This window comes from Corythoichthys intestinalis, chromosome 9 (genome assembly GCF_030265065.1).
Source record: "Corythoichthys intestinalis isolate RoL2023-P3 chromosome 9, ASM3026506v1, whole genome shotgun sequence".
In the NCBI taxonomy this organism is placed as follows: domain Eukaryota; kingdom Metazoa; phylum Chordata; class Actinopteri; order Syngnathiformes; family Syngnathidae; genus Corythoichthys; species Corythoichthys intestinalis.
In genome coordinates this window covers 2,904,157-2,920,381 of record NC_080403.1, presented here as the reverse complement: position 1 = coordinate 2,920,381, position 16,225 = coordinate 2,904,157, and the positions used below count along the sequence as shown (strand labels likewise).

At 39.0% G+C, this 16,225-nt stretch overlaps 1 protein-coding gene across 6 annotated transcripts in view; it reads right to left on the bottom strand.

Annotated features, from left to right (window-relative positions):
- Positions 1-3,525: 3,525 nt before the first annotated feature.
- Positions 3,526-16,225, bottom strand: part of kcnab2a (potassium voltage-gated channel subfamily A regulatory beta subunit 2a) — a 289,080-nt gene continuing 276,380 nt past the window's right edge. For all 6 annotated transcript variants that reach the window (XM_057846284.1, XM_057846285.1, XM_057846281.1 and 3 more), the window contains 2 exons: positions 9,879-9,967; positions 3,526-5,284 (listed from right to left, as the gene is read on the bottom strand). In XM_057846284.1, coding sequence (XP_057702267.1) covers positions 5,195-5,284; positions 9,879-9,967 — 179 coding nt within the window. In that variant the 3' untranslated portion in view covers positions 3,526-5,194. The remainder of the gene's footprint in view (positions 5,285-9,878; positions 9,968-16,225) is intronic.

The window sequence follows — 16,225 nt, the reverse complement described above, 5'->3', positions numbered from 1 at the left end:
TTGAAGTAACGCTCGTCTTACTTGATTAAAGTCTTTAGCTACTCTACCCACCTCTGGTAATGTCAACTACTGGCTATCTGGTAAATTTTCTCAATTAAGAATCAAGTAGTAGCTGTGAAGTTACTACATTAAACTTTAAAGCAAGCCATGCTACTTACACCAGCAGCTGCTCTTTAAGATTAATTTGCGTGCTAAATTGATGTTTAATGAAGATGTATTGCTTATAAAGTATTGAGCTGCAAGGATGCGCTACGCGTGTACTTTTAAAATTCCATTTCCTGTTTTATGGTCATCAACACATTTTCCCTTCATTATTGGCATTTTTGTAAGGTTGCACCCCCCCGACAAAAATTATCCTGACACACTCACACTTCAGCACATAGCCACAAAAACACCTGCTCAATTCCCTGAGCTGCTGCCACAAAATAAAGTCTCTTCCTCATATAAAGTTGCCAAAGCATCTTGGTCATACCAAGGTTACACTTGCAACTAAAAATGACAAAGTGTGGTACTTGTTCAATGGCCCCAATGTATTCCCCCGGACATCCTCAGATTCTTCGGATACTTCATATGCATATTAGTGCACATGCTAGACATCAGTTTTAGTTCATTTTGTCAAACTGGGAAAAACCTGACCATTTTGGGCCTATGTTTATGGGGCGCCGTTTGTAAAGCAGTACATGCTAAAAATTACGACATAATTTTCTCACATTTAGCACCACACAGTGTTTAAAACGTGGTGTGAAATTTTTAGTCACTTTTTTTTTTTTTTGCACATTTACAACGCAATTTAGCAACTTAAATGTTTAGTTTTTAATAAGAAGTTTTAGACCTGACTGTTTAAATCCAGAACTAAATATTTAATTTTAATCATAAATTTATATCCTATATCCTAAATGTTAAATCCAGAAACGGTTGGAACTAAATATTTAGCTTAATATGCAAATTCACGTGACTGGAGACCGGAAGTAACAAAATAAAAGCTGGAGCAACTCAGACTGTCTGTTTACATTTATTAAAAATGAATAAAACCTACTCAACGGTGGCAGTCGGTTGGCTCTTGGACATGAGTCATTGTGATTATAACAATACATAGCTAAAATACACATTTAGGAGAAACTATTTAAAGAGTATTTTGTGTGTGCCAGTTTTTATATGTTACTTCTGGTCTCCAGTCATGTAAATTTGCATATTAAGCTAAATATTTAGTTCCAACCGTTTCCAGTTTTACCATTTAGGATGCAGGACAGAAATTTAAGATTTAAATTAAATATTTAGTTCTGGATTTAAACAATCAGGTCCAAAACTTTAAAAATAATATTTAAGTTGCTAAATAATGTTTTAAATGTGCAAAAAAAAGTGACTCTAAAGATTTTACACCACATTTTAAACACTGTGTGGCACTAAATGTGAGAAAATGTATTGTAATTTTCAGCATATACAGCATGTACACAAAATGTCAACTTGATATGAATAAAACTGTGATCTGACTTCTGCACACACACAAAAAACATTGTGACAAAGGGGCTATAATTGTTTCGCATTCCGCAGGTGGGACACAGTACAGCAAAAACACTCAAATTGCAGGCCTAGAAAACTACAACAAAGATGTTTGCTACACACAGTTGTGTAAATGAATAACCTTTTTATGGCCATTCAAGATGATTGCTTCCTCTCACTAATGTTGAAGGTAAAGACGCTGTGTTGTTCTTCTCCCTGAAGCTGAATTAATATGAAAACTAAAGGAACACCTCTGAAAATGCTTTAATCAGCTATTTGAATGTCATGCCATGTGCTTAACATGACACCCTCTTGCTGAATCCAACATTGAAGCTAAAGCTAAAAAGTAAAGATGTGGTCATGTTATAAAAACTTCTGATGGTGAACAAGATCCTAGACAGCTGCTTAAGTAGCTAACGCTAAAGCTAACAAAACCAAAGAACATTAAGATGGCAAAAATGGTAACGTCTGAGGGAGATGCTTCTAGCTAACATGAAAGATTAAGACACAGGCACATTAGCAAAAACAGCTGCTTAGTCGCGATGCTGTTAAAGCTAAAACATTAAAGCATATAACATTCTCTCATGGCCAACATGGCTGCTTGTGTGGTCGATGTTCATGTTCAAGGGGAAATAAACCCAAGTCTACAAACTATACTTTGGTTTTTCAAGGTGGTTCAAAAGAGGGTGTTCATTATTATTATTATTTTTATTATGGTTAATTATTATTTTCTTAACTATTACAACTACTTGTCATCATTTTGAAGCCTTTTACAGTCAACCACTCCTGCCAACTAACAGAGTTAGTAAATACTCAGCAACTAGTTACAAATATGACAAAACCTCTTATTTAGCTATTCACAAAAACCTGGCTGATGGCTGTTTATGCATTGTTAAAGTTGTTAAACAACTTTTCATTTGAAAAGCGGTTTAATAGTCAAAATGTATCTGCGAACGTAAGAATTAATTTAGATGACAACCTGATACAGTTGCAGTTAGTACAGATTCACTTTAACAAACCAGGCAAACTAGCAGGCATAAGCACTTCCAGTCAGTTGCAGAGGGTGAAATTGTAGCTCTTGTAGAATGCTTAATTATTCCGCATCATTTTTATTCTGCAGACGCAGTATTAACTCATTGGCTGCCATTGCTGGCGATAGACGTCAAACAGTGTTGTTTTCGTCAACAATGGTGATAAAAATATTTTGTCGGCGAAATTTTTTTTTCATGACGATGAAAAGTTAAAAACGTGGCTTGAGAGAGTAGAACATAACGAGACAAATGCTGATTTTCCTCTGACGAGATGAGAACGATACAAAAATGTGACATAGTTTCTGTCATATGTTCACAATGCATGACATTTTCAGATTGTATATGGAGTAAGTCAGCTTGCATCATAGCAGGGCTCTCCAGGACCGGACTTGGGCACCCCTGCTTTAGACACATCCTAAAATCTGGTCAGGAGAGTGGGAGAGAGGCGCTGCACATCTCACATGAGTGACACGACCCAAACACTGCTATGATGTAAGCTGACTTACTCCATGTACAATATGGATAGCTGGACAGGGGCTCTTGAGGACCGGACTTGGGTACCCCTGAAGCTAATGCTAACGCGAATGCAATGCTAACGGTAGGAGTTACATTTAGCATCTGCTGATCACTCAGCACAGACCTTTAAAGGCTAAAGCGGCATTGCATATTCTCTCTTGTCAAGATAAGAAAACAGATCTTGGCGTGTTTCCACACAAGCAAGATGGAGCACAGCCTAAGAGGAATCGCATGATCAGCCCATCAGCAAGCTCTGCAGGAGCCTGATAACAATCCTGACAATATGATTTAGGTGTGTTGAAGGAGGGAGACATGGAAAACAAGCTGGATAGGGGCTCTCGAGGACCGGAATTGGACACCCCTGGTCTAAAGCTAGGCTGCGTTCCATCATGCTTGTTTGGAAACATGGTAAGAATGTTTTCTTATCTTGGCAAGGGAGAATATGCAATGCTGCTTTAGCCTTTAAAGGTCTGTGCTGAGTGATCATGAGACGCTAAATTTAACTCCTAGCGTTAGCGTAGAATTCGCATTAGCATGAGCTAATGCCAATCTAAAACTTTTTTTTCTACATACAGTTCATGGTTTACAGGCAGGTTTAATTGGAAATGACCAGATGTACTGTTTTTCCTGATGAGTGTGTTTCATCAAGTTTGTCTTGTCCTTGTATTCATTCTAAATTGTTGGAAACCTCTATCTTGGACTAAAACGTTTGAATTTTACAGTCGAAAACATTTTGCCTAACTGTTGACTAAAACTAGAAGAAATTTGGATGAGATGTCATCGACTAAAACTAAACGAAGACGAACACATTTTGAAATGACTAAAATATGACTAAGACTAAAAAGTATTTTCGTCCACAAGAAAATTAAAAGGGCTCCCCAAAACAACACTGATGTCAAATCAAATTTAACTGGCACAGTTAGTGCTAAATGACCACTCATTCGCAAATCGCAGCCAGCCCTACCGTTTAAATGGTTTGGATGTCTATCGCCACCCATAGCAGTGAGTGAATTGGACTACTGAGTTTTTGACTAGTGTGTGCATATACAATGTATTATTTAAAAAAAAAACAAAAAAAAAGGTTTAGTTCGCCCTCCATTAGAACAACAATTTAAAGCTAAATACGATGGGATGTTAACCCTCTCAGATAGAGAAGGCCGAGCATACTTTGTAGGTACATATGATTCTTTTGCTAACATTGACGTTAAAGCTAAGAAGCAGACACACTGACATCTCCTTATGGTGAACAAGTGCCACATGGCCGCCACTCTTATTTTAAAACTGACGTTTCCATTAGAAGCTGAAGAGTGAGATACACAAACTGATAGCAAAAAAGAAAAGGAGCCTGAATAACCCCTTCCTTTAGCTAATGAGGCATCTTTCACACCCTAATGGGAACAAAAGTCAGGATGGCTGATTCTCCAGTTTAAGTTAAAAACTTAAAACACAGGCAGTGTAACGCCTACTGAAAGTGAACAAGTGCCAAAGTGTCCGCATCTTTGACCTAAACATTTAAGCTAAAGTTAACGCGAAAGACGCAGGTCTGCTAGCCGGGTGCTAACTCTGCTTAACAGGACGACAGGGGGATCAATGGGGTTGAAAAAAGGCAGCACGAGTACGAAGCATCATAATAAAACAATTTAGATAACTCGCAAGATAGAGAACGTCAGGACACCAGGAGGAAACTTCTTGTGTCGTGCAATGTCTGCAAAGAATGGAGTAGCGACACTGACCATACTAAAGTGCTGATTGTTATCAGACAAAGACACCAACACAAGAGGACGTAGAAGATAACACGAAAACATGTGTTCTTCACATATGACCATCAGCTTGCTCCGCGTGGCAGAATAACATCCGACTACTCAAGTCAGCATGTGCTTATTATGTTTTTCACTCATTTCCCTTTTGAAAGTCTGATTTGCAAATCTCTTCGAGATGCCAGTTTTTTCCCCTTCTTATCCCTGGAAGTGTGAGCGAGGGAGCCCCCCGGTGGCCTTTTGGTGCGACCACACTCATGCGCCAGGAAGGTTGAGGTTTAGTGGGGTTGGGATGTTTGGGAGGGCCGAGGGAGGGGGGTCTCGCTCTGTAGAAGCTCAAGCAAACGGAGGATCAGGCAAAAAGGCGGGACGCGCTGCGGCTACCGGGCGTTAAGAGCGGTAGTCCTTTTTACTGTACGGCTTGTTGCCCAGGATGCTATCCACCTCGTGTGTGATGGATGACGACAGCTTGGGGAGAACCTGAGGAGGAAGAACATTTAGAAGTTTATTGTGTCAGTACTAAGTAGTACAAAAGATTGGAATTACAGGAGTGCCAAAACTAAAAAATAAATGAATAAATAAATGAAAATATAAATGTAGGTGCCTAAATAACGTTCAGTGAATTATTCAGGCTAATTGTGAATAATTTATTTTTGCTTCATAAAACAAGTTGTTATTTGCTTGTTTGGTTTAGTGGGACGGGCTTGTGACGTCACGTCGTACGATATAAATGGGCAGCGAGAGCTGCTTGGGCGAGTCAGTTGGCGTAGGCAGGCACAAGGAAACATAAGAGCCCAAACGATTTTTTGACCTTCAGCGCTTTACCTCTTTAACACTCTGAATTAATCTCCCTTGTTACTCTATGTTTTTGGATCTCATTTGCTCTTCTGTTTACGTTTTTGGATGTCGCTTGGTGGAGTAGTTTTTTGTTGGATTAAAGAATGAACACATAAAGAGCAGCGTGAGGGTTTTTCTTTACCGCTATCCAGCGGTGTGCGAGGGAGACTGAAGAGGAAAGTGTCGGGTTGAAGGGCTTTTTGGGTTGTGGATACTACAATAAAAGTATATTTTGTCATTGACTTTTACTTTTTGTCATTGAAAAACACATGAAAAAAAACAATTGCAATGTTTTTCTGCACCGTCACCAAGAAAGATGTGAAATGTCTACACTATCATGCGAAGATTTGCGTCCTTTGGTTTACTGGGGACGGGATTTAATAAGCCCAGGCTTCTCCCGTCAGCCCTTCGGGTGAATTAATCTTATCACAATGCTGTCTTGTAAATGTCAATGATACCGATGATCATGACAATAAACAACAAACAAGACAATCCAATTTATGCTAACCCTTACCTGTGACTTAATATAGGCTAAAGTTATAAGTTAGGGATCTGTACAGTATCGGCGCTGGCCGATACCACACAGTATTGACAGCGAAAAAATGGAATCGGTGCAACAATACATAACAGGTAGTCCCCAGGTTACAAACGCGTTCCGATCCGATGCTGGTGACCAAATGATGCTGCCGTCAGGAAACGTGGGTACTTTGATGAATTATCACTCCACTCTCTCTCCACTTCATTTTCTTGATACCTCTAGTTAAAATTAATGTTAGGGGGGGTGCTTTGTCTTTTGTAACTCTCAATGTCTCTTGGTCAGTTTTGATGAATAAAAATTGGAAAATATGCCAGGTTGTTGAGTTTTACATAAACAAACGATGTGTCCAAATTCCAATAGAAAACACGAACGCAGCATCTTTTTGCTAGTTTCTGCTGTATATTTTGTTAGTGCTGCTATCGTATTTGAGATATCAGTGCAAAATGGACCCAAAGTGGTGCCATTTGTTTGTGCTAGTCGTAGGGACACCCACATGATGCTACGATTGTAGCGTCTGATGCGTTTCATAGATATCACATGTATATAGAACTAGATGCGAAATGACAGACATGCCTGCGTTAGTAAAGTCGCCATCTTAAAGTAGTAGACTTCTCAGGAAGGCTCTGTTGTAGCGAACCGAAGGTGAGAAACTTTTTATCTAAAATACTCCTAAATCGGTAAAATCTTGACTTGAATCTATCTTTGTGATGAAACAGTTTTAAAACTTTCACATGTCAAAAGTAGACAAAAGGGAAATAATGCAAACGGGAGCAATTTTAACAACTTTAATGGTTGATTACCAACATTAAATGACTTCTAAATATAACAAAAGTTACAATTGAGTTACCGCGGTTTGGAGGGGCGTGGTTTGTATGAGGCGTGGTTTGTAGCACGGCTCAAGCTGCTGTCAGACCCTTCTCGTAAAAGTGGAGAGAGAGTGGAGTGATTGTTCATCAAAGTACTCACGTTTCCTGAAGGCAGCATCATTTGGGGTTGCTTTAATAGGCTGTCTCAATCGTCAACACGCGTCTCGTCGAGGCTGTGCATTGAAACACGGCCAAAACTTTTGAAACTGAAAATAAAAGATCTGAAAGCGAAAAAAAGATCTGAAACTGAAAAAAAAAATTGAATGTGGACAAAAAAATTTAAACTGAAAAAATAAGATCTGAAAGTGAAAAAAAATGTAAAAATTTTTTTGCAATCGTGTTTTTCAGATTACAATAATTTGGCCTTGATTTAACATCATAGCGACGTCACCCAGAAATCAGAATGAACCCTTTAAGTACCCTGAAATAGCAAAATAACTATCCAAGAAGTCCAAAAGTATTGTATTTTGTTGATGGAGGATACACTGTTCTCTGGTGGCAGTGTTCGGTTCGGTTGGACTGTTGCCTTGCATGACTGAGGAGCAGACTCGTCTGACATGGGTAAAGGACAGCTGTGTTCTGGTTTGGCCCTCATAAGGCTGTAAGTTGTTTCAGCTAATATATGTGTTAGAGATCCTGCCCCCTCAGCCCTGCTCCTCCTCTTTGTGTGTATCTGTGTGTCTGCCTTGATTGCCGGTTTGGACGGGTGAGCCTGGGACCAGGTGCAGGTGATCGTCGTTAACGTCTTTCTTAAGCCAGTTCCTGGCCTCGCCTCATCGCCAGATCAACAACTCAGCTCAATGAGTTTGTGACTCCTGCTTCAGTCAGAAAACCTGAAAATCTACTATTTCGCTATTTTTTCCCCCCTAGATCCTGCACAACTTGCCTGCCTGAACGCTTGCCTGCCCACCTGCTCACACACCGCAAAGGCTAACCCGACTAATTCAACACCTTCTGCCAAACCTGTCAATAAATTGTTGTCACTGCCAGTTTGCTTGTTATCTCTGCGCTTGGGTCCCCTGCTTACCCAGAAACCCAACAATATGTTTGAGGATGCATTTGTAACTAAGTTAAGAGCTACAGTTTGTGTAGATATGTGTGAGCGATTTGTTATGAGAATAACAAATAAGTTAGCATTGATAGAATGTAAACTAGCAGACGTTTCTTTGGCAAATTAGGCTAATTTAATCTACTAAATTTACATACTGATCAGACTTGATGGACGTTTGAACACCAACTGTCTTGTGTCGTGTTTTATTCTTAAAATGTGTGTCATTCTAAAAATAAGAGTACATATGTGTATTCCAGTTTTATAAATTGGCAAAAGTGAAGGAAGTATAAAGCTTCAACAACCACAATTGCTTTGTTTGCTGTCAAGCTGAACTTAATCTTTAGTAAGGACAGAACACGTCATATTTCTAAAGTAAAGTAAAAAAAAATAACATACTGTGAGTTACAATAAGGTACTGTTTATGCGACTTAGAAAAAAAAAAAAAAAAAAAAAGACTGGAGACAAATTGTCGAACGAGACTCCAGCATCGTAAAGTCGAAAACATGTAAGTCGAGTACGTCGTAACCCGGTGACTACCTGTATTTATATACTAGCCCTTCTCAAAAAATTAGCATATTCTGATAAAGTTCATTATTTTCTGTAATGGACTGATAAACATTAGACTTTCATATATTTTAGACTCATTACACACAGCTGAAGTAGTTCAAGCCTTTTATTGTTTTAATCATCTATATTAAAACAATAAAAGGCTTGAACTACATCAGTTGGGTGTAATGAATCTAAAATATTTGAAAGTCTAATGTTTATCAGTACATTACAGAAAATAATGAACTTTATCACAATATGCTAATTTTTTTAAAAGGACTAGTACACACATACACTACGTAATTATTAATCACTATTTATAAGCGGCCAACGCAAGACATGCCGGGAATTCCAGTGTTATTTCCACTCTTTCACTCCCCCTCCCAACCCATGCAGTGAGTGATGCATTCAAAACAAATAGAAAAACATGCAACTCACACAGTTAAATTATTCACCTTAATGAATCAATGACTATATTTGCAAACTTGATATTGCCCTCTTTGACAATGTGGAATCATTTTAACGACACATACAACTATTGGTGATACTTATGTGTCTTACTAACTACAAGGACTAGTACTTGTTTTATTTGTGTTAAAATAAGTGTTTTTTTCTGTTTACATTAGATATTCATATGTTGTAGCATTACTTGCAGCTTTTCACATTTGAGGTAGGTCAGTTTTGTGTTAATTCAAAATAAAATGCAGGCGAGGGAGAAGATGTCACAATCTTTGTATAATTTTTCATCACATTATGAAAAATATGATACACGGTGGCGTATCTTTTTCAAAGAAAAGTGCAGAGCCCTCCGGAGATGCGAGCTTAACATTTCAAAATGGGAGATCTCTAATGCAATGTGTAAATGAGGAGGCGGAAGAGGACCCCCTCCTCCTACTTCACTACCCACTGGAAACATCCATAGGGTACCATCTTATCAGCAGGAGGGGGAAGTGCCCTTAAAGTCCCCCCTGTGGTAAAAGATGTGATCCTACGATGACCTTATTAGGAGCAGCAGTGGCTCGGTGAGTTAGTGGAGCGTGCTGCAGAAAAGTGACCGAGAGGCTCACGTGTTCCTGGGAGAGAGGCAGCACGAGCCTCCTGGTCACTAAACTCACACGCATGTACCCACACCTTTTACACACCCAGACACACCACGGAATAAACATTTTTCAACAACACAGAAACACACAAATGTATCCCCCCCCACCCCCACACACACGCACAAATGAAGCTCACCTGAATGGCTCCTATGTTCTCCATCAGCTGGTCAGTGTTGGACGCTCCTAAAAGGACAGAGCTCACCCCCTCGTTACGTAGACACCATGCTGCAGAAGACCAGTAGACAGTGATGATACCACTACAGTACTTACACACCAAGAAACGATTACACAAAGCAACCTAGCGCCACCCTAATGGTTAACACCCTAACTGTTAACCATACAGTAAGTTTTGTTTTGTTTTTTTAAAAGTAAGTTTTATGATGGCAACCCTTGAAAGTAAATACACATATATTCTGTTCATTTTCATGCTAATCATTACAAAAAAGCAGATTATGTAAATACTGGTGGCAATACAGATTACAGAACACAATATAGATTCTATTTACATTCTTAACTGTGAAATTGATTACCGTATTTCCCGCACTATAAAGCGCATCTAAAAGCCTTCAATTTTTTCAAAAACCGATAATGCGCCTTATAATCCGTCGTGCTGCATATATGGCTCAATATTCGTTAACCATGGCATGGAATTCCCTCTGGCGCAGCTCCATCTAGTGGATGCATAATGCAACCCCAACCACCACTACTACTGCGCCTTATAATGCGGAGCGCCCTAAATATGAAAAACATTCTAAAATAGGCCATTCATTCAGGGTGCGCCTTATACTCCGGAATACTGGAATACAGGAACTGAAAAAAAGTTGAATCCAGAAGCAAAATATATGCCCTACTTGGAAACACTGACCATTAAGAGCAATTAACCCCTTCGGTATGCTATTTGTCAGACTGCCCCGAAGGAAGCTTTGGGCCTGGCTGCGTGCATCCTTTTAACTGCACTGGTGATCTATGTGACAAAGTGACGTGACTGTGCAGGCGTCCCGCTGGCACTTCTGGGAAGCGTTGTGAAAACGGTAAGACCATCAAAAATATAGTGTGCAAAATACGATACGAATTGCTCATGCTGTGCATGTGTACTATGTTATACGTGAGAGTCCTGCTTTGGCCTGGAAAATATCCAATTGTGGCGTAGGTGAGTTAATAAATAAAACATAATGAACAACCAGAATGGGAGTATATAAAACTCAGACAATAAGGACACTGAAGATTCCTATTCTCCTTCTCTTAGGAGCTATAGATGACAGGTTTAAAAAAAAAAAAAATAATAATAATAATTCTCACTGTTTCACACCTTGTTCTTGTATTTGCACTTACTGTACTCTGACAGCCATTCCATCTGAAAAGAATCGTATTTCTTTTTAACTTTGGCTTGATGAGCGTAGTATAGTATCGCTGCCCGTTCCTTTCGCCATGATAAGGGGTTAGCATATTCGTTTCAACTCCGCTGCACTGTTGTTGGCTAGCTAACCTGCAAGGCACCTATTGGCTGCATAGCATAAGTGAAGTGAGCTGTGTCACATTACTGGCTAGACAACTGTTGCTCATTGAGTTACGTAACAAAATGGTACTGCAAACAATTTTGTTGTTCAAATTAAAGAGATTATACCAGTTCTAAAATTAGATATTAATTAATACTGTAGTGCTTGCAAAAATTGGCAGTGGAATGTTGCTTTTGAAAATCAGAATAGGAGTTAAGCTCACTTTTCACTCTATTTTTCTCCGCACCAACACAGGTCATGCACCTCACAACTGTATAAAATCGTGGTGTAGTAACCCACCAATGTGGACCGCATTCATACGAATGGCTGGCTTTAAAGTATATTCGGTGGTAAATTGATGAAAAAAACAATCCCTTTTGAATTTTCAAGTCTGGATTCCATCAGAGGCGCTTTATGATGCATATGTTGAGCTTTATTTGTATGTGCGTGGCGTAATCATACATATATTTTATCTTGGTTGACGAGCGATTTTCTCCTACTTTTTAAGCTAACTAGAAATGTATCGCCAGGGATAAATTCATTAAGTCACGACCTCTTTTAAATTGTCAACTCTTTCAGAGGCCGTTTGTGACGTCCACACTCATCTGTATTTTTGAGTATCGGTAGACGACCGGCTTTCACGTGCTTACTAGCACGATTTTGTAAGCTTTGAACTAAGGCATCCCCCTCATGAAAGAGTACCAAGTCAATGCATGACAACCTGTATTCTTGACAACAAAATGTTTGACATGATTAGGTATATTTCAGAGATGTGTATAGATTGAAAAGTGATGTCAACAAATAATAGACAAAATTTTTTAATCTAAAAAAAACTAATTAAATGTATATTATTTTTTTAAGTTACATTTTCATGATCCACATCAAGCTGTTGTTGGTGCCTGCTGATGGTGACTGCTGGCTATGAGCACTAAGCCTATTTTTAAATAGCAACAAACAAACAAACAAAAGCCTTTTATTTCATGTTTTGATGACTGATCATTGCCATCCATTTTTTCTGCTGCTCTTGGTCCTTGGGGAAACCATGCTGCACAACCAACCATCACAGGCCACTGATCTATAAAATGTTAGGTATAAACAATGAACCATGACAACAGTTTCACCTATTGTTCAATAAATAATGTGATTTTCTTTATCAAAGGGTAATAAGTTGTTATTGTTATACCTTACACCATGCTGAGGAAAATCATAAAATGTTGTTCCTGTCGTGTAATCATTTTGTGTTGCTTGGGTCCAAAATGAAAAATGCCTTTAAAGAGGTACAGGTTTGGCTTTGCAAAAATTAGAAGCTATATTCAAAATTTAGTTAACTCATGCAGGAAATATTTGTTAAATGTCATTTCTTTGTGTTTCAGGTCAAACGAAGTCTATAAAATAAAAAGAAAAGTGTACAAACACACATATATATGGCGGAAAACACAGACAAGACTGAAAAAGCAGTTTCTGCTCTTGCACCCCTCTTTAAAACAAACTGCTGTATTTTAAGCCAAAACAACTTTTGTGTTTGATAGAACAATATGTCTATATGCTGCCATAGCATAATTCATGGCGCATTAAGTCTCCGAATTATTTTTAATTTGTCCATTTTACCCTGGAAACCCCCGTTTACAGACGTCGCGCAACCGCTTTTGTTTCAACCCAGCCTTAAAATGAAGGTAGTTCATTATTTATTATTCGAAATGTCTGTCATTTTTAGCATAGAATCATTAATTGATGTCTGATAGTGTTTAAAAAAAAAAACGGCTTTTAAAAATTATTCACTCACATATTTCAAACTTTTAAACAAATTACAATGAAAAAAATGGTGTCTGTAAAAAATTCACGAATATCTACCTCATAACTATCGCTTAATTGTGTTTTTTTTGTTGTTGTTACTGTCGCATTTTCTCCAATATGTTAGATGATAAATAATGGATCCAAACAAAAAAAAAAAAAAAAAAAAACTTTAAAAGGGAAAATATATGAAAAAGAAAGTCTCGACCACTCCTTGATGTCTGCGATTTCTGCATCGCGACCCTTGTTATATTACCATGTTTCACCCATAAAATCCCCCAAAAATCCAGTTGTGGTCATTCACAGCTGTGTCTAGACACTCAGTGATACATGCAACATGGAGTTTTTGGATCGAAACAAGGTAACTACGCGAAAATATCTCGTTAATATCATGGCGTCTGTAATTCTGCTCTTGCCTCCAGATAGGGTTTTGCTGTTTAAATTAAGTGCCCTCCTGTTCAAAAATTTTCTATCCCCAGAAAATTGAGATTTTAAGCTTTCCGATGATGTATCAGAAATGCATATCGAGAATTTTGAAAGTTGGCCAAATTGGGGGTCTCAGAGCGGTCACCTCACTTCAAGTCACCTGAGTGTTTTCCGCCATATATACAGTGCCTTGCAAAAGTATTCGGCCCCCTTGAATCTTGCAACCTTTCGCCACATTTCAGGCTTCAAACATAAAGATATGAAATTTAATTTTTTTGTCAAGAATCAACAACAAGTGGGACACAATCGTGAAGTGGAACAACATTTCTTGGATAATTTAAACTTTTTTAACAAATAAAAAACTGAAAAGTGGGGCGTGCAATATTATTCGGCCCCTTTACTTTCAGTGCAGCAAACTCACTCCAGAAGTTCAGTGAGGATCTCTGAATGATCCAATGTTGTCCTAAATGACCGATGATGATAAATAGAATCCACCTGTGTGTAATCAAGTCTCCGTATAAATGCACCTGCTCTGTGATAGTCTCAGGGTTCTGTTTAAAGTGCAGAGAGCATTATGAAAACCAAGGAACACACCAGGCAGCTCCGAAATACTGTTGTGGAGAAGTTTAAAGCCGGATTTGGATACAAAAAGATTTCCCAAGCTTTAAACATCTCAAGGAGCACTGTGCAAGGCATCATATTGAAATGGAAGGAGCATCAGACCACTACAAATCTACCAAGACCCGGCCGTCCTTCCAAACTTTCTTCTCAAACGAGGAGAAAACTGATCAGAGATGCAGCCAAGAGGCCCATGATCACTCTGGATGAACTGCAGAGATCTACAGCTGAGGTGGGAGAGTCTGTCCATAGGACAACAATCAGTCGTACACTGCACAAATCTGGCCTTTATGGAAGAGTGGCAAGAAGAAAGCCATTTCTCAAAGATATCCATAAAAAGTCTCATTTAAAGTTTGCCACAAGCCACCTGGGAGACACACCAAACATGTGGAAGAAGGTGCTCTGGTCAGATGAAACCAAAATTGAACTTTTTGGCCACAATGCAAAACGATATGTTTGGCGTAAAAGCAACGCAGCTCATCACCCTGAACACACCATCCCCACTGTCACATAGTGGTGGCAGCATCATGGTTTGGGCCTGCTTTTCTTCAGCAGGGACAGGGAAGATGGTTAAAATTGACGGGATGATGGATGCAGCCAAATACAGGAACATTCTGGAAGAAAACCTGTTGGTATGTGCACAAGACCTGAGACTGGGATGGAGATTTATCTTCCAACAGGACAATGATCCAGAACATAAAGCCAAATCTACAATGGAATGGTTCAAAAATAAACGTATCCAGGTGTTAGAACGGCCAAGTCAAAGTCCAGACCTGAATCCAATCGAGAATCTGTGGAAAGAGCTGAAGACTGCTGTTCACAAACACTCTCCATCCAACCTCACTGAGCTCGAGCTGTTTTGCAAGGAAGAATGGGCAAGAATGTCAGTCTCTCGATGTGCAAAACTGATAGAAACATACCCCAAGCGACTTGCAGCTGTAATTGGAGCAAAAGGTGGCGCTACAAAGTATTAACGCAAGGGGGCCGAATAATATTGCACGCCCCACTTTTCAGTTTTTTATTTGTTAAAAAAGTTTAAATTATCCAATAAGTGTTGTTCCACTTCACGATTGTGTCCCACTTGTTGTTGATTCTTGACAAAAAATTAAAATTTTATATCTTTATGTTTGAAGCCTGAAATGTGGTGAAAGGTTGCAAGCTTCAAGGGGGCCAAATACTTTTGCAAGGCACTGTATAAGCAGTAGAAAGTTGAAAATGGAATTTATAAGTCGTGACCACAAACCCAAACTTTTTGGGAAACAGAAGTGTTTTTATATGTCAATGTGACAAAACAAACTTGGAACTACCACTTACAACTTGGGAACAAAATATGTTATATATGACGTTATCTTTGATATATTACCACAGGTAGCTAAATCAAGGAAATCCAGACATTCTCTGGAAAAACAGTATTGTAGTTGTGAAAAACGAAAAACCTAAATAATCTTGCATTTGAATGTAAAAGTCGATTTCCCTTGCTCATGCAAACAGAAACGTGATATATTCACTCCACAACATGGGAAAGTTCCCTTTTGCGTTAGAGTTTACATAGTTTTCAGTTGTCGCCTGACCACTCCAAATGTAAAACTAGCACTTACATACAGTATATGTCATCATGCAATGACATAATCAAACAAGTACTTAGATATGTGATTTTATCCATTTTTCCATAAATGTCACAATTACCGCTGTCAGTTCTATTGCAAACCACTACAGCGCTGCTTGTGCTTGGAACTGCTCACGCCCCACATTAACCACTTGACCACCGGCAGCGAGAACAAAGAGTGTCGCGACTCTCTTTATACGGCTCTGGTTGCCGTATCAAATGCTCCAATAGGAGTGTCGTGCTGCGGCGCCGATAGTAGTCCTAGTGACACTACAATGGGTTTCTGTTAAATTTTATTTTGTGCGCTGTCTCGATTTTCTTGTGCACCGAGTTTGCGCAAGCAGTGTGCGATTGCGCATGCGCGCAGCTTAGAGGGAACATTGGCTGTGAGCCAGTAGTGTTAGCTCGCTGTGTTTTGATTTACATCATCACAAGAGGACTAACGCTCTGCACACTTTTCGGTGGCAAACGTTCGGCCTTTTAACCGAAAGCTGAAAATCCAATTTTGCCATTTTCAACGCCGTATTTTCAGGCACATCTCTAATT